Below are 27,611 nucleotides of genomic sequence, written 5' to 3' on the forward strand. Positions count from 1 at the left end.
ACTATTACACATTATGTGAATGTACACGCTTTGGGACGTATCCAAGTCTCAACGCGCATGTGACTCGCTGTATATAATGGTAATCTACGTGTTAAACATTAGGCCGCGTTCCAAATCGTACACTACACCCTATACACTCCGGTCTCTAAATGATGACGTGGTACGCGTGTGTTTATTCAGGAACAGGTACAGAAGTGGTGAATATTCTCACCAGGCATTGCCAATACCAGGTATGTCATTGCATATATTTATTACATACGTTTCACTCATAATATGTATAATTTTATAAGTTATTTATGTAATATGTGCGCTTTTTGCTGCAGAGCGTGTCTTCATTTCTGTGCTAGTCTATGTTGCTATGCTAAATAGCTTGTAAGCTAATTAGCACTAGCTTTGGGTCTGATCTGACAGTCACTTGTAGCTTACATTCGATCCATGCAGTGATCATAGTAAAACCCACATATCATCAGTGCTTGTATGTGCATTGTATTCAATATAATTGCTTAAATGCTACCTGCTCAGATTGAATTTGTAAGGAGTCGAAATTACTCCACTGTTTAATGAGGGAGGGGATCAGTAGATCCACACTGTATTTGTTTATTATGTATTTATTAAGATTTTAAAATGTGTTTTACACTTTGGGTACATTCATGACAGGACAAGTAGTTACTTGTTACACAAGATTCATCAGCGAGATTTCCTCAGTGAGGAAAACCCCCCATCTGACCTTCCCTCCCAAAGACATGGCAAATTGTGTCTGTTAAGCTGCCCGTCCAGGCCGGTAGTACCACTAACATTCGAACTTAAAAAATGCTGCGCACAATAGGGCCGCTCGGGTGGCACAGCGGTAAAAAACACGCTGGAACCAGAGCTGGGATCTCGAATACATCGTATCAAATCGCAGCTCTGCCTTGCCGGCTGAGGATGAGCGGCCAAATGAAAACGATTGGCCTGTTGTTCATACGGGCGGGACTAAGCCAGATGGGGTCTCTCTCTCATGACTGGTGCAATTACGACCTCTGCTGGCTGATTGATGGCGCCTGCACAGAGATGAGAAGAGAGTGCTCTTGGGGTGTGTCCCTCCGTAAACGCAGCTAAGCTGCACTGCACTCGTCAAAGTGTAGGTGATAAGATGTGTACGGCTGCTGCCCACGTGTCGGAGGGGGCGTGGGTTGGCTTCGTTCTTCTCAATCAGAGCAGGGATCGGCATTGGTGGAGAGGAAGCATGACGCAATGGGGCAGTTGGACGCACTAAAAGGGAGAAAAGGGGGAGAAAATGCTTAAAGAAAATATATAATAAAAAAAAAGCTGCGCACAATTGATATTCATTTACAAACCCTAATAATTCTCTTTATTCTACGTATATGTAATCTTTATTTAATTGACAAACGTAGAAAGAAAAGATTTTTAATGTTCGTTACAGTTTGTAAATATTAAAACATTTAGAGTTTGATTCCTGTAATACACTCTAAAAACCATTATGCCATTTCTTCTTGGAAAGCGTCTGATTGGGAATGGTTTTATTTTTCAGCTTGATAACAATCCCAAGCACACCTCTAATGCAGTGAAATTATATTCGGAGAGAAAAACAGCTAATAAATCACTGACAGTCATGGACTGGTCTCCACTAAGTCCAGGCAGAGTCCCAAAAAAGTTGGGCCAGACAGTAGGAATTGCAGGAAACCACCAAAATAGACCTATGGTTAAAAATGGAGACCAAATGAGTATTTTGCATCAGGCCAGAAGTTACAGCAGCACAGTGAAGTACCCTGTAAGGTTCACATTTCGATTCAGGACTTTCAGAGCAAATGCATGTTGATCTAAACGACTCAAACCACCAAAATATACACCGATCAGGCATAACATTAAAACCACCTCCTTGTTTCTACACACATTGTCCATTTTATCAGCTCCACTTACCATAAAACACATTTAGAGTTTTATTCCTGCAATACACTTAATCACTATGCCATTTCTTCTTGGAAAGCGTCTGATTGGGAATGGTTTTATTTTTCAGCTTGATAACAATCCCAAGCACACCTCTAATGCAGTGAAATTATATTCGGAGAGAAAAACAGCTAATAAATCACTGACAGTCATGGACAGGTCTCCACCAAGTCCAGACAAAGTCCAAAAAAGTTGGGGCAGACAGTAGAAATTGCAGGAAACCACCTAGGAAATAGACCTATGGAGACCCAAATGAGCATTTTTTAATAGCTTTTAAATAACATAGTTTATTTCTTGTGCGTACCCCCAGGCACCAGCTCTCCTGTGTTTCTGTGTTGGCTGTAAATAAAATTGTGTTTTTATCTTTATTTCCAGTTCAATCAAATGTTGAACAGGGCGAATTTATTTTTTGTTCTTACGTAATATGGTTATAATGTTTAAATCAAAGCATGTACAGGGGTTGGACAAAATAACTGAAACACCTGTCATTTTAGTGTGAGAGGTTTCATGGCTAAATTGGACCAGTCTGGTGGCCAATCTTCATTAATTGCACATTGCACCAGTAAGAGCAGAGTGTGAAGGTTCAATTAGCAGGGTAAGAGCACAGTTTTGCTCAAAATATTGCAATGCACACAACATTATGGGTGACATACCAGAGTTCAAAAGAGGACAAATTGTTGGTGCACGTCTTGCTGGCGCATCTGTGACCAAGACAGCAAGTCTTTGTGATGTATCAAGAGCCACGGTATCCAGGGTAATGTCAGCATACCACCAAGAAGGACAAACCACATCCAACAGGATTAACTGTGGACGCAAGAGGAAGCTGTCTGAAAGGGATGTTCGGGTGCTAACCCAGATTGTATCCAAAAAACATAAAACCACGGCTGCCCAAATCACGGCAGAATTAAATGTGCACCTCAACTCTCCTGTTTCCACCAGAACTGTCCGTCGGGAGCTCCACAGGGTCAATATACACGGCCGGGCTGCTATAGCCAAACCTTTGGTCACTCGTGCCAATGCCAAACGTCGGTTTCAATGGTGCAAGGAGCGCAAATCTTGGGCTGTGGACAATGTGAAACATGTATTGTTCTCTGATGAGTCCACCTTTACTGTTTTCCCCACATCCGGGAGAGTTACGGTGTGGAGAAGCCCCAAAGAAGCGTACCACCCAGACTGTTGCATGCCCAGAGTAAAGCATGGGGGTGGATCAGTGATGGTTTGGGCTGCCAAGGACTACCGAAGCATTCTGGAGGACCATGTGCATCCAATGGCGGTGCCGCGTATCAGGATGACAATGCACCAATACACACAGCAAGACTGGTGAAAGATTGGTTTGATGAACATGAAAGTGAAGTTGAACATCTCCCATGGCCTGCACAGTCACCAGATCTAAATATTATTGAGCCACTTTGGGGTGTTTTGGAGAAGCGAGTCAGGAAACGTTTTCCTCCACCAGCATCACGTAGTGACCTGGCCACTATCCTGCAAGAAGAATGGCTTAAAATCCCTCTGACCACTGTGCAGGACTTGTATATGTCATTTCCAAGACGAATTGACGCTGTATTGGCCGCAAAAGGAGGCCCTACACCATACTAATAAATTATTGTGGTCTAAAACCAGGTGTTTCAGTTATTTTGTCCAACCACTGTACAACTGTAAGAACTGCATTATTTATTATTGTTTACACAGGCTGGTCTTCGGCATCTGTTGATGGAGTACACGCTCCACTGAAATGACAGACCAGGGCAACAATAATCAGAACATCTCTCGGAACCCGTTCGCTGCCCTCTTCAGTTCCATCGCTGATGCCAAGCAGTTTGCATCAGGCCAGAAGTTACAGCAGCACAGTGAAGTACCCTGTAAGTTTCACATTTAGATTGTTTCGGTTAGCAAGAAGCTAGCAAGAAGGTCCTGGGTTTGATTCCCAGGTGGAGCGGTCCGGTTTCTTTCTGTGTGGAGTTTGCCTGTTCTCCTCATGCCCGTGTGGGTTTCCTCTCATTGACCAAAAGGCTGCCCAAGGAGGATGGGGGTCCCAGCTGAGTCTGGTTCCTCTCAAGGTTTCTTCCTGTATTTTTAAGGGGTTTTTTCCTTGCCACTGTCGCCCTAGGCTTGCTCAGCAGGGGTTTTTGGTCTGTTGGTCCTAGTGTCTATAAAGTCGCTTTGAGACAATGACCATTGTAAAAAGCGCTATACAAAAAAAATTGACTTGACTTGACTAGTCCAAAGACATGCAGTCAGGCAAATTGGAGCACCTAAATTTTCCCTTGGTGTGAATATGTGTGTGTGTGTGTGTGTGTGTGTGTGTGTGTTTGCCCTGTGATGGACTGGTGATTCCTACCCATCACCCGATGAATTGTATGCCAGCGTTGTTGGTGATAATGCCCACATTGGTGAGATCGTGAAGCATGATAAATACAGACAGGTTTTGATTCATCATGCCATTCCTTTTGGAAAGCGTCTGACTGGGAATGGTTTTATTTTTCAGCATGATAACAGTTGTACCCACCACATTGGTAAGCATCGGTAAAACAGGCAATGAATCCTTTATCCAATTAGGGTCCTGCAGGGGGGTTGGTGTTGGAGCCTATCACAGCTTTTCAACGGTGGACGGGGTGCCAGTCCATCGCAGGGCAGACACATATACACACACACACATACACACACCCATGGAGCAATTCGGTGTCTCCAATTAACCTGACTGCATGTCTTTGGACTGTGGGAGGAAACCAAAGCTCCCAGAGGAAACCCACCCGGACACGGGGAGGACATACAAACTCCACACAGAAAGGAACCCAGGACCTTCTTGCTGTGAAGCAACAGTGCTACCCACTTAGCCATCGTGCAGCCCAGAGCAAATACATTTTAGCTAAATACTTGTTTTGTACAGGTACTGCTCCGTTGAGTACATGCACGTGTATTCTTATCATTAATCAGATTATTGTTGTAATGGTTACAGCGGAAGACTCCGGCGAGAGCCAATCCGAGTCTGACAACTCGGTGTCTGACAGCATCGGAGATAACGATGACTCGGCGGCAGATATCAGCCGATCTTTCCGCTCGCGGCAGGAACTCTGCGAGCAGCTCAATGTCAATCACATGATCCAAAGGATCTTCCTCATCACACTAGACAACAGTGAGTATTAACATATTATAGTATGTTCACTAAGGGCTGATTCATCCAGTAATTGGTCACTATTTGCAGACATTTGCATACAGGGTAGCCGATCAGGCACAACAATATGACCACCTCCTTGTTTCTACACCCACTGTCCATTTTATCAGCTCCACTTATCATATAGAAGCATGTTATAGTTTTACAATTACTGACTGTAGTCCATCTGTTTCTCTACATACTTTCTTAGCCTGCTTTCACCCGGTTCTTCAATGGTCAGGACCACCACAGAGCAGGTATTATTTAGGTGGTGGATCATTCTCAGCACTGCAGTGACACTGACATGGTGGTGGTGTGTTTTTAAATACCGTGTCCACTCACTGTCCACTCTATTAGACACTCCTACCTAGTTGGTCCACCTTGTAGATGTAAAGTCAGACACGATCGATCATCTATTGCTGCTGTTTGAGTCGGTCATCTTCTAGACCTTCATCAGTGGTCACAGGACGCTGCCCACGGGGCGCTGTTGGCTCGATGTTTTTGGTTGGTGGACTATTCTCAATCCAGCAGTGACAGTGCTGAGAATGATCCACCACCCAAATAATACCTGCTCTGTAGTGGTCCTGGGAGAGTCCTGACCATTGAAGAACAGCATGAAAGGGGGCTAACAAAGCATGCAGAGAAACAGATGGACTACAGTCAGTAATTGTAGAACTACAGGTGGTTTTAATGTTATGGCTGATCAGTGTATTTTCTGTATTTGCATCTTAATAAAGATCAAATAACTATGGATTGTCGTTGTATTGCTCCTGCAATGAACAGCATGGATCCCACAGAGGTTTTGTGATCATCACACCATGATCTTTCCTAATACCATTGACTGTAAACATGAGATCATTTTTAGCTCCTGTAATGAGATCATTTCCCAGTTTCCCAGAAGTGAGCCAAGTGAGCGTCATTGTTTCTTAGTCATACTAAATAGGACTGCTTTCATCTTTCCTTGTTCTTTTTATTATTCTAATTTGTTATTCTTTTAATACTTGCAGCAATTTTCTCTTGTCTTATTTGTTTTGTACAGTGTCCTTGGGTAGAAGGTGCTAAACAAATATGCATATGCATCCACGTGATGTAAAAGAAAATGGGATTCATCAGACCAGGTCACCTTCTTACATTGCTCTGTGGTCCAGTTCTGATGCTCACGTGCCACTGTTGGCGTTTCGACGGTGGATAGGGATCAGCATGGGCACCCTGACTGGTCTGCGGCACTATTCTGACAGGTGTATTCTGACACCTTCCTATCAGAACCAGCATTAACCTCTTTAGCAATTTGAGCTACAGTAACTCGTCTGTTGGACCACACGGGCCAGCCTTCGAGCCTTGGCCGCTCATGACCCTGTCGCCGGTTTACCACTGTTTCTTCTTTGAACCACTTTTAATAGATACTGACCACTGCAGACCGGGAACACCCTACAAGAGCTGCAGTTTTGGAGATGCTCTGACCCAGTCGTCTAGCCATCACAATTTGGCCCTTGTCAAACTCGCTCAAATCGAGTTTATAATCAGTGTTATTCACTTCACCTGTCAGTGCTCATAATGTTATGCCTGGTCAGTGTATAACAGCTGTTGTTTACTTAGTTGTACTTTATATGCTTTTAGGTGACCCCAGTCTCAGGAGTGGGAACGGCATCCCCCTGCGCTGCGTCTACCTTGAAGAGATGGCAGCCGAACTGCACGGACAAGACTGGCTTGACATGGACACCATAGAGCAGGTGATTGGCTCAATGAACATTTCATTATGTATATTGTTGGCGTTTTGTAAACAAATAAGCGACTAAACAGGTCCTCGTGATCTTTCAGGCTATTTTCGGCAGGCTGCTTTTACTGGAACCGGGTAACCACCTCATCTACATGACTTCCTGCAGCGTAGCGAACTTGTCAGCAGACCGTGATGCTGGGGAAAAACGAGCCATACCCTTTCTATACGCCTGCTACCAGAGAGCAAAGGAAGAGGTGGGCGATGCTGACCTGTTTTTCTAGACCACGTTACATCTTAAGTATTCACTCACCCATCCAAATTATTGAACTCGGGTGTTCCAATCACTTCCATGGCCACAGGTGTATAAAACCAAGCACCTAGGCATGCAGACTGCTTCTACAAACATTAGTGAAAGAATGGGTCGCTCTCAGGAGCTCAGTGAATTCCAACGTGGTACTGTGATAGGATGCCACCTGTGCAACCTGTCAGTGGTATTATAACAAAGTGGAAGTGATTGGGAACGTATAGTGCGCAGAGGTCGCCAACTTTCTGCAGAGTCGATCGCTACAGACCTCCAAACTTCATGTGGCCTTCAGATTAGCTCAAGAACAGTGTGTAGAGAGCTTCATGGAATGGGTTTCCATGGCCGATCAGCTGCACCCAAGCGCAATGCAAATTGTTGGATGCAGTGGTGTAAAGCACGACACCACTGGACTCTAGAGCAGTGAAGACAGGTTCTCTGGAGCGACGGATCATGCTTTTCCGTCTGGCAATCTGATGGACGAGTCTGGGTTTGGTGGTTGCCAGGAGAACGGTACTTGTCTGACTGCACTGTGCCGAGTGTAAAGTTTGGTGGAGGGGGGGATTATTATGGTGTGGGGTTGTTTTTCCAGGAGTTGGGCTCGGCCCCTTAGTTCCAGTGAAAGGAACTCTTAATGCTTCAGCATACCAAGAGATTTTGGACAATTTCATGCTCCCAACTTTGTGGGAACAGTTTGGGGATGGTCCCTTCCTGTTCCAACACGACTGCGCACCAGTGCACAAAGCAAGGTCCATAAAGACGTGGATGAGCGAGTTTGGTGTCCTGACCTCAACCCGATAGAACGCCTCTGGGATGAATTAGAGAACGGAGACTGTGAGCCAGGCCTTCTCGTCCAACATCAGTCTGACCTCACAAATGCGCTTCTGGAAGAATGGTCAAAAATTCCCATAAACACACTCCTACACCTAGTGGAAAGCCTTCCCAGAAGAGTTGAAGCTGTGATAGCTGCAAATGGTGGGCCGACATCATATTAAACCCTACGGATTAGGAATGGGATGTCACTCAAGTTCATGAGCGTGTGAAAGCAGACGAGCGAATACTTTTGGCAATATGACAAATAAAAGCTTAGTGTTGTACTAACGCTGGGACTCAGGGTTCAAATCCCCAGTAGTGCTGTTCACCGGTCAGGTGCCAACATACAGACACCATAGGCTATGTCTAAGGGGGTGTAGGGTGGCCGAGGCCCCACGATGGATTGGCGTCTTGGTCTGAGCAGAGAGTCTGGTTCACCTGTGGCCTTGTCCTACACAGAAAGCTCAGTGGGTAGCACTGTCGCCTCACAGCAAGAAGGTCCTGGGTTCGATTCCCAGGTGGAGCGGTCTGGGTCCTTTCTGTGTCTAGTTTGTATGTTCTCCCCATGTCTGTGTGGGTGCTCTGGTTTCCTCCCACAGTCCAATGACATGCAAGAGTCATGCAAGTGACTTGAACTGATAAAACTTGTGCACCCAGTAATTATGTCATGATTGTAACCAGAGTGTGTAAAACATGATGTTAAAATCCTAACAAATACAAAGCTTATTGCGAAACCAGCGTTCTGATATAATCTAGGATTAGAAAGCTGTCCATCATAGTGGTTTCAAAATCAATAACGTTTGTCCACAAAAAAATCCCACAGGTCACTAAAGTCCCAGAGAAGCTGCTGTCGTACGCCGTGCGCTGCAAGAACCTGACGATATCCAATGCCCGCACAGTGCTCCTTACCCCAGAGATCTACATCAATCAGAACGTCTACGAACAGCTGCTGGACCTGCTCCTGGAGGCCATCAACCGAGCACGTATGTCATGTCCATTATAAGTTAATGTGAAATTGCTGATATTGTGTTTCTTATATCACATAGGAACTCTAGTCCTGTATCGGTTCTGTGTATGTTATACAATATCAAATGGTAGCGGCACTATTGAACTAAGTAGTATAATATAATAATTATAATAATATGGGGACGACACGAGCAGCTCAGGGTTAGAGGGTAAGAAAGACGGATCATAGGTCCTCATAACTGGTGCTACTGCGGCCCCTGCTGGCTGACTGATGGCACCTGCACAGGGCTGAGGAATAATGCCGATGGGGGTGTGGCCCTCCGTACACAGTGCCCGTCAAGTGTATGAACTCGACTCGTGCAGGTGAAAAATGCAGTCTGTACTGACTGTACGTGCCGGAGGGGGGCGCATGTCAGTTGAGAGGCGTCCTCAGTCAGCGTTGAAGGGTCGAATCAGTATAGAGCAGGGGTTTTCAACCTGTGGGTCAAGTGCCTGACCGGGGGGTGTGGCATTACGAGATTTTTTTTAATTCTAAAACTAAAGCAATACATTTTTCACCCACAGGAGACAGATTTGATTAGTCGCACTGACCACGCTCACACGCACGTTTAATGTTATTCAGTTTAGTTTGAAAAAAACCTTCAAAATAGGGCTAACAGTGAAGATAAACCGGTGACTAAAGCAACGACCGCTGTTATAGGACGTGTGTGTGTCTTTAAGAGAGATGCCCTGTTCACAGTATCGATATAAGTGATTCAGGAGTCGATTCATTTTAAGCGCAGCGTAAGTTTCTTTTCTCAGACATCTCTCCGTTTTTACTGTTATAATGAATGTTGCGGTTGTAAATAAACACCAACTACTACAGAACATTTTGTGTGACTTGCTTACCTTAAAAAGCTCAGGCTTAATTATACTGCTTATTACCACAGAGCGGGAGCCGACTCAGAGTCGTTCTGCCTGTGGAGCTAAACGTTTCTGTCAGTCAAAGCAGATGATCCCGAACTAACCAACTTAGTAATTGATGTACTTTTGTCTATGCTTGACTCTGTGAAGTAACGTTTTCTGCTCTCATCTACATCAAAAAGCAAGAACCGCCTACGATTTACTAAAGTGAACCACGAATTTATATAATGTGCTGATAGAATCGGCTCAGATGGGATCGGGCTGTATTGTCTTTTTATAGTAATATTTTCAATCAGCAAAATTGCATCGTATGTATGATGTGCACGTTAATGATGTTATTTTAGCTTGTCAGAAGCTTTCTCTGTGCGGTGGTTGACGAAGGGGAGGGGGCGTGGCGCAAGTGTGTGGGGGGGGCGCAAGTTTGCGGTTGGCACACGAAGGGTGGTATAGAGGATGCAATTGGTGGTATAGAGGTAATTGGACATGACTAGATTAGGGGAGAAAATTGGGGGAAACGAGGGAAAAATAGAAAAATTCAAAAATATGGGGACGACACGGTGGCTAAGTGGGTAGCACTGTCGCCTCACAGCAAGAAGGTCCTGGGTTCGATCCCAAGATAGGGTGGTCCAGGTCCTTTCTGTGTGGAGTTTGCATGTTCTTTCCGTGTCCGCGTGTGGGTTTTATCCGGGTGCTCCGGTTTCCTCCCACAGTCCATACAGTTGCAGACGTAGCCATCCATGTCTGTGTAGCCACCGGGCTGGCCAATAGCATCACTTAGATTTGAATCCGGGATCGTATTTTTTCTGCGAGGCAGAAATACCCTGAACATGGCACCAATCCATCGCAGGGCTTCAGGCATCTCCACGATGTAGCCAGTCTGTGTAGACACCCGGCCGGCTGATAGCACAGCTGGGATTTTAACCCTGCTCTCAGCCATGATGGGCTAGCTTAATAGGCCACTTCACCACCTGAATGCCCCGTTTATATCAACCATGTCTGTCTGGATGCTGATATTTCGATCTTGGTGTTTGGTTCTGACAGATATCGAAGAGGTGATGGAGTTTTTGGAGGAGGTCATCGCTGGACTTTTGGCCGACCAGGAGGTGCGCACTTTCGGTGAGGTGATGGTGCCAGTATTCGATATTATCCAAGGACGTGTGAAGGACCTAGACCTCTGCCAGTTGCTGCTGTACACCTATCTGGATATTCTGGTCTACTTCAGTCGACAGAAAGACATCGCCAAGGTCAGCTTCCTCTATAAAGGGCATTTTTACCTTGAGTTTTGCCTGTATGTGCCCTAAAGTAATTTTTTATTATTTTAAAGTAATAAATCCAGGTCGGCGCATTACATGGGTCATTATTAGCAGGGTCTGTTTCGGGAGTGGCAAAACCGCTTTTGCGCTGCTGCTGTGCCATGCCTCCCTATGGAGTGTGGCAGTGATTGAATTCTGACCCAGTTTGCCAATTACATTTTCAAAGCGCCTCCAATGAGACGAACTTATTGATATGACAAGGTAAAAGTGACCCAGGCAGTACGAACAACGCTTAACTTGAAAAATAAAGGTTAACATGGCTTGTTGTACTAAAATAATGGCCAAGGAATTCCATCAGTACAGAGACACTTATAACCAGTAATAACCATGTTAACCTTCTATGTCTTCTTATAACCAATAGTTGATTTATGCTTTTTGCATAAAAACAAACATCTGTAACAACAGCACAAATGCTTGCAGATAGTCTTCACGCTCCTTTTTACTTCTGTTGCACAACACCCACTGTTGATCATGCATCCTTGGTTTCTGGTGGAAAGGTTCTAAGAAGCCTGAACAGAACCGGTTCAGGAACCAGAGTTCTTTTGGTCACAAATATACTCTATATGTTTATTATTAATTTTTTTATATTGTCTTTATGCATTTTCTCCCCTTTTTCCTCCCTTTTTAGCGCGTCCAATTGCCCAATTGCGTCATGCTTCCTCTCCACCAATGCCGACCTCTGCTCTGATTGAGGAGAACGAAGCTAACCCACGCCCCCTCCCACACGTGGGCAGCAGCCGTATGCATCTTATCACCTACACTTTGACGAGTACAGTGCAGCTCAGCGTTGTGTACGGAGAGACACACCCCGAGAGCACTCTTTTCTCATCTCTGTGCAGGCGCCATCAATCAGCCAGCAGAGGTCGTAATTGAACCAGTCATGAGAGAGACCCCATCCGGCTTAGTCCCACCCATATCTGAACAACAGGCCAATCGTTGTTCATGTGGCCGCTCAGCCTTAGACAGCAGGCAGAGCTGAGATTCGATACAGTGTATTCAAGATCCCAGCTCTGGTTCCAGTGTGTGTTTTTACCGCTGCGCCACCTGAGCGGCCCACTATATGTTTATTAACCAGGGTCTTTTCTTTAAAGGTATTGGTGGAGCACATTCAACCCAAGGATCCATCCAACGGACTTCAGTATCAGAAGACCCTTCTGGGAAGTGTGTTGAATATTTCCTGCTTGCTGAAAACCCCTGGAGTGGTGGAAAGCCACAGCTTTTTCCTCAATCCCTCCCGCTCCAGCCCACAAGAGATAAAGATTCAAGAATCTAACATTCACCAGGTGAGTTCCCAGCTGATCGTAATTTATTGGGACAAACAAGAGGGCTTTGTGGGTTTTACCACCACTTTACCTATTTAGGGTCACGGTGGGTCCAATTCACTGGGCAAAAGGTAGAAAACACTATGTACAGTTCGGCATTCCATTACAGGGCAAACACACTCGTACTTAGGGGCGATTTTGCATCTCCATGTCTTTGGACTGTTGGAGGAAATCTGGAGCTCCCAGAGGAAACCCAATCCACACAGAAAGGACCCTGCAGGGAATCTCGACCTGAGAATCGAACCCAGGACCTTCTTGCTGTGGGGCAACAGTGCTACCCACCAAGCCACCATGCCACCCCCAGCTCCAAAATCTCAACATCTCGACCCCCTTTTCCACCTGAACAGGGTAACCCCAATCTTCATCATCCACTGTTTCTGTGCAGGTAGCATCAACCACCTAGCAGAAGTTGCAAATCCCCTCCCAGTATTTCCACCCTTCGGACAAGCCTATCATTGTCCGTATAGGCGCCCAGCCTGCTGGTAGCAGAGCTGAGATTCGAACAACTTTTAGCTTATCTATTTTATCCATTAAAACATTTCATAATTGCATTCTGTTCTTTGCTTGTTATTAGTTTATGGGCCAGTTTCATGACAAGCTGTACCAGATCCTGAAGAACCTGCTCCAGCAGTCCACCGAGACCCGCCACCTTCTGCTCTCCTGGCTGGGCAACTGCCTCCAGGCCAACATGGGCCGCGCCAAAATCTGGGCCAACCAGATGCCGGAGATCTTTTTCCAGTCGTACGCCTCGGACGCATTCTTCTTAAACCTGGGCGCCACGCTTCTGAAGCTCTGCCAGCCCTTTTGTCGCCCTCACTCCCCTAAACTCCTGACTTTCGACCCCACTTACTGCGCTCTGAAAGAACTGAGCGAGGACGAGAGGCGCAATAGGAACGTGCATGCCAGAGGTAAGTGACCTTTCTTCCTCTTTTAGTGCTGTGTTGTTAGTGGACATTTAAAGGTCAAACCGAATTGCACTTCCCTTTGCAGGGCTGGACAAGGAGACCTGCTTGATTCCTGTTCCTCCTCAACAAACGCTTGAATTTCCACAGTCTTACAGCCTTCTCACAGAGAACCTGATCTTCACTCAGCTTGCCCTCCACCTGGGCTTCCACAGGTCATTGTTTTCTCTCAATTTAACGTAGCCAATTAGTCTTCTGCTGCTGGGGACCCCAGTGGCATCCCAGGGGGTTAAATTTGCCTGACACATTCTCCCGCCGACACGGGCGCAGACCCTTTTATTTGTCCATACTGTGGTAGATTGGTGCTTGAGGCTGGGATCTCGAATACATCGTATCGAATCTCAGCTCTGCCTTGCTGTTGCTGGCTGAAGGCTGAGCGGCCACATGAACAACGATTGGCCGGTTGTTCAGGTCTGCGGGACTAAGCCGGATATGGGTCTCTCTCTGTCAGACTGGTGCAATTACGACCTCTGCTGGCTGATTAGAGGCTCCTGCACAGAGATGAGGAAAGAGTGCTCTTAGGGTGTGTCTCCGTACACAACGCTAGGTGGCACAACACTCGTCAATGTGTGAGTGATAAGATGCATGTGGCTTGCTGCCCACGTGTCAGAGGGGTCGTGGGTTAGCTCCGATCTCCTCGGTCAGAGCAAGGAACGGCATAGGCGGAGAGGAAGCACGACGCAATTGGGCAATTGGATGCGCTAAAGGGGGAGAAAAGTCAGCACAGCAGACTTAGTGGCTAATTCGGTACAGAGATGGGGACTCGCGTCTGTGACTCGAGTCAAAGTCGCACACACGTAAGTGACTTCAGACTCGACTCGGACTCGTTTCAAATGACTCGGACTCGACTCATGACTTGCAAAAATGACTCGTAAACAACAAAAGTCTCTAGCGTCAGCATGTGTTAACGTTAGTTACGTGTGACAATTAACCCCTTTTGGCCGTCTTAACCCGCAACAAATGCAATGGTAAACGCTACAGCCAGATGAAGCGTCGCTCCCTACTCCCTACACTGTTTAAATTCACTTCATTTTTGTTACCTTTGGATTGGAATCTCACTTAAAATGATGTAATACCCTACGTAGGGCACTTCACAGGAACAACTGGGTTGAATGGAACGCTCCTACAGAATTGGCGCTAATGGGTGAAAGAACCGCTTTCTGAACCAATCAGACCTTCTGATTTTAATTTTTAGTAAGAAATGCTGTTATTTGCATTTATTCAGTTTGCGTCACACAGGTGATGTGTCAATGAAACGCTTGATTGGCTTTCTAACGAGTTCGTGTTTTACTTCACAACCGGGAAAAGTTTGGAGGTTTTTAATTATAAGCACATTTACAAAATAACGGATTATATTCCTAATGGGACAACACATGGTTATAAATGTAATAGCATCTGGAAGAACATAAGCTAAGGTAAGCAGTGGTTAGGATTTTTTTTGCTGTGTTTTGGATTTTGGCCGCTGTGCCGTGATTTATCGTGCACTTTTGTTTTGCAATGGAAACAAAACGTATCAGTTTAAGCTTTTAACTGGTACCTTCTTGTTACAGAAATTACATTCATTTGCACAATGACTAGGAAAGTAAAGGCACTGAGTAAAACGTCAAAATACAGTCGCTAATCTGTTGTTGTTTTTTATCTGAACTTACATATTATTTGTTTATTTCTACGCTACATTTCCAATATATGTTTTGTGTAGATTATATTGACTCGTGACTTGACTCGAACTCTAGTCTAAAGACTCGTATCTTTTGTCCTTATTTAATGTGTTCAGGCTGCACGATCAAATGGTGAAAATGAACCAGTCGCTGCACCGGCTGCAGGGCACGTGGCGGGATGCGCAGCTCACCGGAGGTCCGATGGCAGAGCAGCTGAGGGAGCAGTTTGAGCGCCTCATGACCGTTTACCTGTCCACCAAGGCTGCCGCCACCAAGCCCGCCATGCTGCAGAACTGCCTCAACCTGCAGGCCTCCTGTGCCTCTTTGCTGGTTCAGCTCGGTCTCGGGAACCACGGTCCGGAGCACGTCCCCCTCACCTTCCCTCTGCCTTTATTACAGAACAGCCTGCTGTGTTACGTGCCAGGTGATGCAACCACTCGTGATTTACTGTGTGTTTAGAGAAGGCTGTTGAGCTTTATTGAACATTTACAGGACACACTGGGAAGAAATATGTGAACCCTTGTGTTTAATAACCAGTAGAACCTTCAGCTCCTTTAGCAGCAGCAATATTCTGTGCTTTCTGGTATATATTGGACAAATGCTCAGTAAATTTGGCAAGTTCTATAGATTACTGCTGTTTCTTTTTTCCGTCCCTATTTAGACATATCCAATTCCCTTTAATATATTGCGACTCTGGCCGCGGGATGTCCGCAAATTGCCAGGCGCCCCCACCAACCCACACAGATCCTCGCAGTGTTTGGAGAGTCATGGGCAGTTGTAGCCTAGCGGTTAAGGTACTGGACTAGTAATCCAAAGGTTGCTGGTTCAAGCCCCATCACTGCCAGGTTGCCACTGTTGGCCCTTAACCTTCAATTGCTCAGATAATGTACTGTCACAGTACTGTAACTTGCTTTGGATGAAAGTGTCTGCTAAATGCTGAAAATGTAAATGTCATGTGAGTTCAATCGCCTCATTCAAGCAGCGGGAGATAGGATGAACCCCCATCGGACCATCCCACCCTCAAACACAGCCAAATGTGTTATTCAAAGCAACTGAAATCATGAGGGTTGAGGGCCCTACTCAGGGTCTTAACGTTGGAAATATGGTGGTGGTGGTGGGGCTTCTACCAGCAATTTTCTGATGAATAGTCCAATACATTACCCGCTGAGCTAACGCGGTGCTAGTCGGCCAGGTCGCCCCCATTTCTGCTGGTCTTTTGATGTTAACCTTGGGTGCCATCATTTGTGTGTTTATTTGTCGTCGTCATCATCATCATCTTTTCTGCTGGTCCATTCAGGGTCGCGGTGGCATCCCTAGGTGTTCCCAGGCCACCCAGGAGATATAATCCCCCCCCCCACCCAGCAGGTTCTGGGTCTGCCACGGGACCTCCTCCCAATTCCAGGAAGCATGCTAATCAGATGCCCAAACCACCTCACCTCAGTTGGCTCCTCTCCACACAAAGGAGCAGTGGCTTCTCTCAGAATGCTGAGCTCCTCACCCGATCACAGAGAACATGCCCAGTAAACCGCCGGAGTAAACTCATTTTGGCCGCTTGTATCAGCAGTCGTGAGCATGGAGTGTGTCTCAGCTCCCTCTTTACCACTATGGTCTGGTACAGCGACCGCATCGCTGCCGATGCTGACCCTAGCCTACAGTCGATCTCTCGATCCTTCTTCCCATCACTGGTGAACAAGACCCCAAGGTATTTAAACTCCTTCATTTGGGGTAGGTTCTCACCCCTACCTGAAGGGAGCATACCATCTTTTTCCTGGAAATAACCATGGCCTCAGACTTAAAAGTGTTGGTCAGCATGACATAAAAGACTCAATATTAAACAAACCACTTCTTTGTAGAGTTCTTCGTGGAGAACATGGGCGACTTCTTCATATTCCTTCGACGTTTCGCAGACGACGTGCTCGAGTCGTCCTCCGAGAACTTAGAGCAGGTCCTCAACTTCGTCACTATGTACATGGGAAATGTAGAGAGGTGGGATTACACTCCCTTCGTGTCTAATATATGCTCCCTGTTACATATATTGACTGTAAAATGAAAACGCTGTTATTTACTACCAGGATGAAGAATCCTCACTTGCGAGCCAAGCTGGCGGAGGTTCTGGAGGCCGTGATGCCGCATATGGAGTCGGTATCGCCTGGTGCTCCTCAGACTGTCATGTTCCAGAGACAGAGGGTCTTCTGCTCCTACCGGCACGCCCCTCACCTTGCTGAGGCTCTCATCACTGTGTTTGTAGATATCGAGTTTACAGGTGAGTTTTGCTTGATTTGCTATGAACTATACCAGGGCAATCTAACTGGCACCGCCACACTCCAGAGGAATCAATAACACAGCACCTTACAACTTCACACACCCACAGGTGACATAATTCACTCTATATAGTGATCAGCCATAACATTAAAAGCACCTTGTTTCTACACTCACTGTTCATTTTATCAGCTCCACTTACCCTATAGAAGCACTTTGTAGTTCTACAATTACTGCCTGTAATCCATCTGTTTCTCTGCATGCTTTGTTAGCCCTCTTTCATGCTGTTCTTCAATGGTCAGGACTCTTCTAGGACCACCACAGAGCAGGTATTATTTGGGTGGTGGATCATTCTCAGCACTGCAGTGATACTGACATGGTGGTGGTGTGTTAGTGTGTGTTAGTCTGCTGGTATGAGTGGATCAGACACAGCAGCACTGATGGAGTTTTTAAACACCTCACTGTCACTGCTGACCTGTGAATAGTCCACCAACCAAAAACATCCAGCCAACAGCGCCCCGTGGGCAGCGTCCTGTGACCACTGATGAAGGTCTAGAAGATGACCAACTCAAACAGCAGCAATAGATGAGCAATCGTCTCTGACTTTACATCTACAAGGTGAACCAACTAGGTAGGAGTGTCTAATAGAGTGGACAGTGAGTGGACACGGTGTTTAAAAACTCCAGCAGCAATGCTGTGTCTGATCCACTCATACCAGCACAACACACACTAACACATCACCACCATGTCAGTGTCACTACAGTGCTGAGAATGATCTACCATCTAAATAGTGCCTGCTCTGTGGTGGTCCTGTGGGGGTCCTGAGCATTGAAGAACAGGATGAAAGCAGGTTAAAAAATACTGACTACAGTCAGTAATTGTAGAACTATAAAGTGCTTCTATATGGTAAGTGGAGCTGATAAAATGGACAGTGAGTGTAGAAACAAGGAGGTGGTTTTAATGTTATGGCTGATCAGTGTATGTCTCAGATTCCTGACATTAATATCATAAATGTGACATGGTGTTATAAAAACAAACAAACATCATTGATAAAGCAAAATTCATTTTATCTGCTAATGTGTCTCTTTTCTTCAGGTGATCCTCATCAGTTTGAGCAGAAGTTTAATTACCGGAGGCCCATGTACCCTATTCTGAAGTACATGTGGGGAGAGGACAGCTACAGAGAGAGCATTAAGGTAAAACGCATATAATGTCATGTATTTCTCTTGTTTCTTTGTTTTTTAAAAATTCAAATCCGAGTTTGAACCAGTCGGCTGGGCGCCCTTTAGCAGACAAAATTGGTTGCTGGGTGGGAAAAGACCGGAGTAATTGGTTGGGGTCTTCAAAAGCTGTGCAAGGACACTGGTTAAGCAGCCTGAGGCACCTGTACAGAAGTGGAGGAGCATGGAGATCGATTTGTGGCTCTCTGTGCACAACATCCAGTCTCATGTGCGAATACACTGTTGTATGGGCGAATAAGAAGGGGTCAAAGGACTGCGCATCCTTTATGGACACAGTCGGGATCACCAGCAGCGGAAGACAGATTGACTACGCAAAAAATTTTGAGAAAATGCATTAAAAATGATTTTTATTAAAAAAAAAGACCCAATTAATAAAAACAACACTTTGTGTTATTTCAGAACTTGGCTGATTTTGCATCGAAAAATCTAGAGGCCATGAATCCGCCCCTGTTTCTGAGGTTTTTGAACCTGCTCATGAATGATGCCATCTTCTTATTAGACGAGGCCATACAGGTATGAGTCCGGATATCAGAACAACACACACTACTATGTTATTACTACGTTAGTGTCATTGCATTGCTAAGAATGGTCCACCTTCCAAACATCTGGTCAGTCGGGGTCCTATGGAGTCCCTTTTGATTGATTAATAGGGTACAGGTAGCAACAGATGGGCTACAGAACCCATTCACCTGTATGAGTGTACGTACCTGATAGGTGTACCTAATAAAGTGCTCAGTGAGTGTACTACATCCTGTAATGTAATTTTGTAACGGTACTGGGCTAGAGAGGGTAGTAACTGCAGTCTGTTCCAGCATTAGTTATCAAAAGAGCTTCTTAGAACCTTGGTGCTTTTTAGAGAACCGGGACACGTTTCCACCAGTTTTTGGGAGCCGAACATGCGCCATCAACTGTGGGTGTAGCACAATGAAAGTAAAGAGTAGTAACATTATCTGTGAGCATGTGCGCTGTTGGTACAGATGTTTGTTTTAATGCAAAAAGCATCGCTCAACTATTGGCGATAAGAAGATGTAGCAGGTAACTCTGTTCCGCGTGTTTGTCGCCATTGTTGCTTTCTCTAGTGCATCTTCATGAGAAGCATCTACACAAGGGCGAACATCGTGGTTCACCCTGCAAACCCTAGTATTCTTCGGTTCCAGCTTTATGCTGGAAACACGCTGAACCAGTTCAAAATCAAGTTCACAAACAGGAACGGAGCCTGTTCTGCATCGGTGTAAAGGGCTACTTAAGAGTCGTATCCTTCTGCATTGCCATTTTGGCTGGCAGAGAGGGCACGGAGGCGCAAATGATCGTGAGCGTTAATTCGCTCCAGGTGGAAGGTTTCTATATAGATCACGGTTTCTTCCTCTCACACTTGTCAGCTCCTTTGTTGGCACACCTGCTGTTTTCCTGAAGCTGTGTTACTAGGTTTACTCCATTATCAGCTGGTGTGTAGTGCCAGCATACTGGACCTGACAAAGGAACCCCCCTGGGTGGCAGCATAATGTCCCATTTTAAGAGAGGGCCTTGCTTATTAATTCACGTCATGCAAATGGTGCGCCAGTTAGTGTAATTAGGGGACCGAATACGAAGTCTTTGTGCAGCAGAGGCCACAGCAAGATAGCCGTTCATGTCGGTGCAGGCGCCCGTCTGGTTGATAGTAGAGCTGAGATTTGAACTTGAGAGCTCAAGATCTCAGCAGTGCTGGGATCTATTATCTTACTCATAATTTGTCCTCTGTCCCCTCATACGTATGCCCCAGTAAAACCATATGGCACGGATGATCACTATATATGGACGTATATCAGATCCTGCTTTATTGAAACAGTTTGTTTTGTGATCGTTTCCCATAGTACCTGAGTAAGATCAAACTTCTGCAGCTGGAAAAAGATCGGGGTGAGTGGGAAGGTCTCGGCCCTGACGCTCGTAGAGAGAAAGATTCCAGTCTGCAGATGTTCGGACAGCTGGCTCGCTTTCATAACATCATGTCAAATGAGACCATCGGCACTTTGGCGTTTCTCACCTCAGGTAAGATCTTGGATATATCCGTATTTATTGTTTATTGAACTGATATGATACTATATTACTATACTAAGTTTTTCTTGTCTTGTCTCGTCTCGTCTCGTCTTGCTCAGAGATCAAAGGTATCTTTGTCCACCCATTCCTCGCTGAAAGGATCATCTCGATGCTCAACTACTTTCTGCAACACCTGGTGGGGCCCAAGATGGGCGCCTTGAAAGTCAAAGACTTCAGCGAGTTTGACTTCAAGCCTCAGCAACTGGTGTCGGACATCTGCACTATTTACCTCAACCTGGGGTAGGATCATTATATGCATATACACCAAGCAGCCATAACATTAAAACCACCTCCTTGTTTCTACACTCACTTACCACATAGAAGCACTTTGTAGTTCTACAATTATTGACTGTAGTCCATCTGTTTCTCTGCATGCTTTGTTAGCCCCCTTTTATTCTGTTCTTAAATGGTCAACACTACAGAGCAGGTATTATTTGGATGGATCATTCTCAGCACTGCAGTGACGTTGACATGGTGGTGGTGTGTTAGTGTGTGTTGTGCTGGTATGAGTGGATCAGACACAGCAGCGCTGCTGGAGTTTTTTAAACACCTCACTGTCCCTGCTGGACTGAGAATAGTCCACGAACCAAAAACATCCAGCCAACAGCGACCCGTGGGCAGCGTCCTGTGACCACTGATGAAGGTCTAGAAGATGACCGACTCAAACAGCAGCAATAGATGAGTGATCGTCTCTGACTTTACATCTACAAGGTGGACCAACTAAGTAGGAGTGTCTAATAGAGTGTACAGGGTATTTAAAAACTCCAGCAGCGCTGCTGTGTCTGATCCACTCATACCAGCACAACACACACTAACACACCACCACCATGTCAGTGTCACTGCAGTGCTGAGAATGACCCACCACCCAAATAATACCTGCTCTGTGGTGGTCCTGTGGGGGTCCACCATGCAGAGAAATAGATGGACTACAGTCAGTAATTGTAGAACTACAAAGTGCTCCTATATGGTAAGTGGAGCTGATGGACAGTGAGTGTAAAAACAAGGAGGTGGTTTTAATGTTATGGCTGATCAGTGTATCTATAACTTACACACTTTCAACAAATTCAGCAAGAGCTTTGACTTGATTGTATTTTTTGATTTATATTGGGCACAGGGATGAGGAAAACTTCTGTGCCACAGTCCCAAAAGATGGGAGGTCATACTCCCCCACTCTATTCTGCCAGACGGTTCGAGTCCTGAAGAAGATCAACAAACCGGGGGACATGATTGTAGCTTTCAGCCTTCTGGCAGATAAAATAAAGGTTAGTCTTTGGAAAACACTGTGGCTTTACTAAGTTCTGTGTTAGCCTTTTTCCACCGACGTAGAACGGGCTCCATTCTGGTGCGCAAACTTGATTTTGAACAGGTTCCACCAAAAAAAGAGGTTCCAGACTGGCACCGAAGACGTTATAGAGGTTTGGGTGCTTTCACATGAGAAGCTGCAAAACCACTTTTGTTGGTTTCTCTGTTTAGCTTGACGCTGCACTTCTGTCTTTTAAAGTTCACCTGATTAAATGTTGAGCCAGTTTGCCGATGACATTTTCAAAGCGCCTCCAATGAGACTGAACTGTTTGATATGACGAGGTAAAAGCAAACCAGCTATGCTTCTTGCGTATAAACGAACATCTGTAACAACAGCGCAAATGCTTGCAGATAATCTACACGCTCCGCCATCATGTTTTTCTACTCTTTACTTTCGTTGAGCAACATCCACCGTTGATGACGCATGTCTGGCTCCCAAATCCGAACAGAACCGGTTCAGGAAACAGAGCACTATCAGTGGAATGTGTTATGTGAGGTAGTGGTCTTGATCTCAGACCGGCAGCAAAGTGATGCGACAAAGCGGCTCTCATTAATTTTTAGTTAGAGCTACAGATTTCCGACAACAGGAGGCAGAAATAGGATGCTAAAAGGCAAAGCAGAGAGTTAAAATGGACTAAAAGAAAACTGATTTAGTTTATGCGTTGAGTGGTTTTGCAGAATTCAGTAGGTAGCGATGGTACGACCAAACACACTATTGTGCTGGCACAGGACTTTAACAGAAATTGCATTTTGCCCATTTCAGCCCTTTAGGTTTTTAAAACGGTCAAAAAATGTGAATTTGTGACGTCTTTTTCTTCATAATCTAATAATCTGTGCACTCGGATGGTGGTGCAGCATTCTAACATGCTTGCACAACACTCACATGTTTGAATCTCAGCAGAGCCACCGACCGTGTTTGAGGGAGGTTAGGTAACTCACCCTGCAGGTATTAAATAAATATTTGTAATGCTCCTTGGAATTGCATATTTATAAGGAGACACTGGTGCTCTTGTCCTTGTTTATAAAATAGTTCACATAATTTTTGCATTTTGCAACTCAGGTAAAAAGGGGAGATATATGGAATTTTTTTTAATGCATTTCCCCCCTTTTTTTTTGCATTATACTTCCTCTCACTGATGCCAATCCCCACCCTGATTGAGGAGAGCGAGACTGAAACACGCCCCCTCCGACACGTGTGCAGTAGCCGACTGCATCTTTTCACCTGCACGAGGCGAGTTCATATGCGGATCAGCTTTGTGTACGGAGAGTCTCTGTGCAGGCGGCATCAATGAGCCAGCAGAGGTCATAATTGCAGCAGTTATGAGGAGTCCCTTATTCGACTCCCACCCTGTATGAACAACAGCCAAACGTTGTTCATGTAGCCGCCCAGCCCACCCGGATGAGTTTTGCTCTTTCCGTTCACCCTGATCAAACTGGTGTATTCAAGTAATATTAAAATACTTTTTTTTAAATCATCCAAAAGAATAGAAGCAATAGTCCCAAAGTCCACATCCAGACCATTGGTTCCTACACCAATGTTTTACCAATTTAATTTTCATCATCCACTATATCCTGGTCAGACTGGCATCAGGTCCCGTTCCATTCCATCGCAGGGCTGCGAATTATCAGTAACACATTTGCATTGTGCCTCTTTACTAACACTTCATTTCTTGTGTCGCGAAGTCTTTAGCAGACAGACATCAGCAAGAAGAGGAGACCTACTCAGATGCCCCGGATGAATTTTTGGATCCCATCATGTCGACCTTGATGCTCGATCCTGTGCTGCTTCCTTCTTCTAATGTCACGGTCGACCGCTCCACGATTGCACGTCACCTGCTCAGGTTTGTCACATCCTTTGTTATACATCAAGTCGAGTCAAGGGGCTTCATGGGCATTCAAGGTATATACAATTACATATAATGAAACAACGTTCCTTCAGGACCAGGGTGCAAACAAGGAACTACAATAAACACAGGGCATATGTTTGTGTGAGTGTATGTGTACATGTGTGTGAGTCTGTGTGTGAGAGTCTATAACTGTGTGAGAGTTTGTGTGAGAGTCTATAACTGTGTGAGAGTTTGTGTGAGAGTCTATAACTGTGTGAGAGTTTGTGTGAGAGTTTGTGTGAGAGTCTATAACTGTGTGAGAGTTTGTGTGAGAGTCTATAACTGTGTGAGAGTTTGTGTGAGAGTCTATAACTGTGTGAGAGTTTGGGTGAGAGTCTATAACTGTGTGACAGTTTGGGTGAGAGTCTATAACTGTGTGAGAGTTTGGGTGAGAGTCTATAACTGTGTGAGAGTTTGTGTGAGAGTCTATAACTGAGAGTTTGTGTGAAAATCTATAACTGTGAGAGTTTGTGTGAGAGTCTATAACTGTGTGAGAGTTTGTGTGAGAGTCTATAACTGTGTGAGAGTTTGGGTGAGAGTCTATAACTGAGAGTTTGGGTGAGAGTCTATAACTGTGTGAGAGTTTGGGTGAGAGTCTATAACTGAGAGTTTGTGTGAGAGTCTATAACTGAGTTTGTGTGAGAGTATAACTGTGTGAGAGTTTGGGTGAGAGTCTATAACTGTGTGAGAGTTTGTGTGAGAGTCTATAACTGTGAGAGTTTGTGTGAGAGTCTATAACTGTGTGAGTTTGTGTGAGAGTCTATAACTGTGTGAGAGTTTGGGTGAGAGTCTATAACTGTGAGAGTTTGTGTGAGAGTCTATAACTGTGAGTTTGTGTGAGAGTCTATAACTGTGTGAGAGTTTGGGTGAGAGTCTATAACTGAGAGTTTGGGTGAGAGTCTATAACTGTGTGAGAGTTTGGGTGAGAGTCTATAACTGTGAGAGTTTGTGTGAGAGTCTATAACTGTGTGAGTTTGTGTGAGAGTCTATAACTGTGTGAGAGTTTGGGTGAGAGTCTATAACTGTGAGAGTTTGGGTGAGAGTCTATAACTGTGAGAGTTTGTGTGAGAGTCTATAACTGTGAGAGTTTGGGTGAGAGTCTATAACTGAGAGTTTGGGTGAGAGTCTATTACTGTGTGAGAGTTTGGGTGAGAGTCTATAACTGTGTGCGAGTTTGGGTGAGAGTCTATAACTGTGAGAGTTTGGTTGAGAGTCTATGTCAGAATCTCTGTGGGATGTTGTGTATGTGTCTGTTTGAGAGTTTGTGTGGGCATCTGTGTGAGCATCTGTGTAAATGTCTGTGCGTGAGTCTGTGTGAGAGTCTATGTGAGCATCTGTGTGAGAGTCTGTGTGAGCATCTGTGTGAGTGCCTGTGTGTGAGTTTGTTAGTCTGTGTGAGAGTCTGTATGAGCATGTGTGTGAGAGTCTGTAAGTGTGTGTCCGTGTGAGTGTGTAAAAGTCTGTGTGAGAGTCTATAAGTGTGTGAGTGTCTGTGTGAGTGTACAGTGTATCACAAAAGTGAGTACACCCCTCACATTTCTGTAAATATTTCATTAAATCTTTTCATGGGACAACACTATAGACATGAAACTTGGATATAACTTAGAGTAGTCAGTGTACAGCTTGTATAGCAGTGTAGATTTACTGTCTTCTGAAAATAACTCAACACACAGCCATTAATGTCTAAATAGCTGGCAACATAAGTGAGTACACCCCACAGTGAACATGTCAAAATTGTGCCCAAATGTGTCGTTGTCCCTCCCTGGTGTCATGTGTCAAGGTCCCAGGTGTAAATGGGGAGCAGGGCTGTTAAATTTGGTGTTTTGGGTACAGTTCTCTCATACTGGCCACTGGATATTCAACATGGCACCTCATGGCAAAGAACTCTCTGAGGATGTGAGAAATAGAATTGTTGCTCTCCACAAAGATGGCCTGGGCTATAAGAAGATTGCTTACACCCTGAAACTGAGCTACAGCATGGTGGCCAAGGTCATACAGCGGTTTTCCAGGACAGGTTCCACTCGGAACAGGCTTCGCCAGGGTCGACCAAAGAAGTTGAGTCCACGTGTTCGGCGTCATATCCAGAGGTTGGCTTTAAAAAATAGACACATGAGTGCTGCCAGCATTGCTGCAGAGGTTGAAGACGTGGGAGGTCAGCCTGTCAGTGCTCAGACCATACGCCGCACACTGCATCAACTCGGTCTGCATGGTCGTCATCCCAGAAGGAAGCTGACGCACAAGAAAGCCCGCAAACAGTTTGCTGAAGACAAGCAGTCCAAGAACATGGATTACTGGAATGCCCTGTGGTCTGACGAGACCAAGATAAACTTGTTTGGCTCAGATGGTGTCCAGCATGTGTGGCGGCGACCTGGTGAGAAGTACCAAGACAACTGTATATTGCCTACAGTCAAGCATGGTGGTGGTAGCATCATGGTCTTGGGCTGCATGAGTGTTGCTGGCACTGGGGAGCTGCAGTTCATTGAGGGAAACATGAATTCCAACATGTACTGTGACATTCTGAAACAGAGCATGATCCCCTCCCTTCGAAAACTGGGCCTCATGGCAGTTTTCCAACAGGATAACGACCCCAAACACAACCTCTAAGATGACAACTGCCTTGCTGAGGAAGCTGAAGGTAAAGGTGATGGACTAAACCCAATTGAGCACCTGTGGCGCATCTTCAAGTGGAAGGTGGAGGAGTTCAAGGTGTCTAACATCCACCAGCTCCGTGATGTCATCATGGAGGAGTGGAAGAGGATTCCAGTAGCAACCTGTGCAGCTCTGGTGAATTCCATGCCCAGGAGGGTTAAGGCAGTGCTGGATAATAATGGTGGTCACACAAAATATTGACACTTTGGGCACAATTTGGACATGTTCACTGTGGGGTGTACTCACTTATGTTGCCAGCCATTTAGACATTAATGGCTGTGTGTTGAGTTATTTTCAGAAGACAGTAAATCTACACTGCTATACAAGTTGTACACTGACTACTCTAAGTTATATCCAAGTTTTATTTCTATAGTGTTGTCCCATGAAAAGATATAATAAAATATTTGCAGAAATGTGAGGGGTGTACTCACTTTTGTGATACACTGTATGTGTGAGTGTGTATGAGTGTCTGTGTGAGTGTGTATGAGTGTCTGTGTGAGTGTCTAAATAAATACATTTCCAATGCCATTTTTACCATTAGTGGTATAACAGTCTGATCTCTGGTATATCAAAGCTTATCTTATTTCTCTGCAGTGACCAGACAGACCCGTTCAACCGCAGTCCGCTCACCATGGACCAGATCAGACCCAACGAGGAGCTAAAACAACAGATAACGCAGTGGCTGGCCGAACACAAGCAAGGGGGAGCGCCGACGGGACAGAGCGGCTAGTCGACTCGAACTCTTTACTTCCCCCTCTCTTATTCATACACTTCTACATCACACAGTAATGGTGGAACTGACAGAGTGGAATTCTTTGTGAAGGTCGGGTGTAAATATTGAAATGGGACGCTTCCTCATGCTAAAACATCTGCTCTGAAGAATGATCACTTATAATAAAGTAGTCTCGCTGAACAGTCAGCTTTTATACTGCTGCATTTTACAATTAATCATCATTTTATCTTTATCTGCCTTGTAAAGTTTTGAGTTTTTTTTCCCATTTATTGTGTGTACAGACAATTAAAATAAGACAAATAAGAAAGAATAAATTTACTACATAGTACCTAGATCTTCTTCTCTACCTCTGATGCAAACAGGAGTAATTTGACCCAGTGTATTTATTTAATGTTAGATTATTTAACATAAAAAA

General features: G+C 45.1%; 1 protein-coding gene across 2 annotated transcripts; it reads left to right on the plus strand.

The window, feature by feature from the left end:
• The first annotated feature begins 184 nt into the window (after window positions 1-184).
• Window positions 185-27,515, plus strand: ube4a (ubiquitination factor E4A (UFD2 homolog, yeast)). Of its 2 annotated transcripts, XM_063016324.1 has the most exons (20): window positions 185-230; window positions 3,637-3,806; window positions 4,904-5,080; window positions 6,716-6,828; window positions 6,917-7,069; window positions 8,753-8,912; window positions 10,840-11,042; window positions 12,203-12,394; window positions 13,008-13,341; window positions 13,424-13,550; window positions 15,170-15,477; window positions 16,907-17,039; window positions 17,126-17,316; window positions 18,408-18,508; window positions 18,953-19,066; window positions 20,404-20,578; window positions 20,686-20,866; window positions 21,741-21,888; window positions 23,612-23,769; window positions 27,058-27,515. In XM_063016324.1, the coding sequence occupies exons 2-20, from the start codon at window positions 3,680-3,682 to the stop codon at window positions 27,191-27,193; spliced, it is 3,231 nt and encodes a 1,076-aa protein (XP_062872394.1). In that variant the 5' UTR covers window positions 185-230; window positions 3,637-3,679; the 3' UTR covers window positions 27,194-27,515. The 2 variants fall into 2 exon arrangements, with proteins under 2 accessions (XP_062872394.1, XP_062872395.1); XM_063016325.1 differs by lacking the exon at window positions 18,953-19,066.
• The last annotated feature ends 96 nt before the right edge of the window (window positions 27,516-27,611 follow it).

Source organism: Trichomycterus rosablanca, chromosome 20 (genome assembly GCF_030014385.1).
Source record: "Trichomycterus rosablanca isolate fTriRos1 chromosome 20, fTriRos1.hap1, whole genome shotgun sequence".
Lineage (NCBI taxonomy): Eukaryota > Metazoa > Chordata > Actinopteri > Siluriformes > Trichomycteridae > Trichomycterus > Trichomycterus rosablanca.

Bases quoted from the DNA above. Each gene is read 5' to 3' on its own strand.
- ube4a (XM_063016324.1), top strand. From the start codon at position 3,680: ATGACAGACCAGGGCAACAATAATCAGAACATCTCTCGGAACCCGTTC. The intron at 11,043-12,202 runs GTCAGCTTCCTC...TTTTCTTTAAAG, and splicing joins GACAGAAAGACATCGCCAAG to GTATTGGTGGAGCACATTCA. The intron at 17,040-17,125 runs GTGGGATTACAC...ATTTACTACCAG, and splicing joins TACATGGGAAATGTAGAGAG to GATGAAGAATCCTCACTTGC.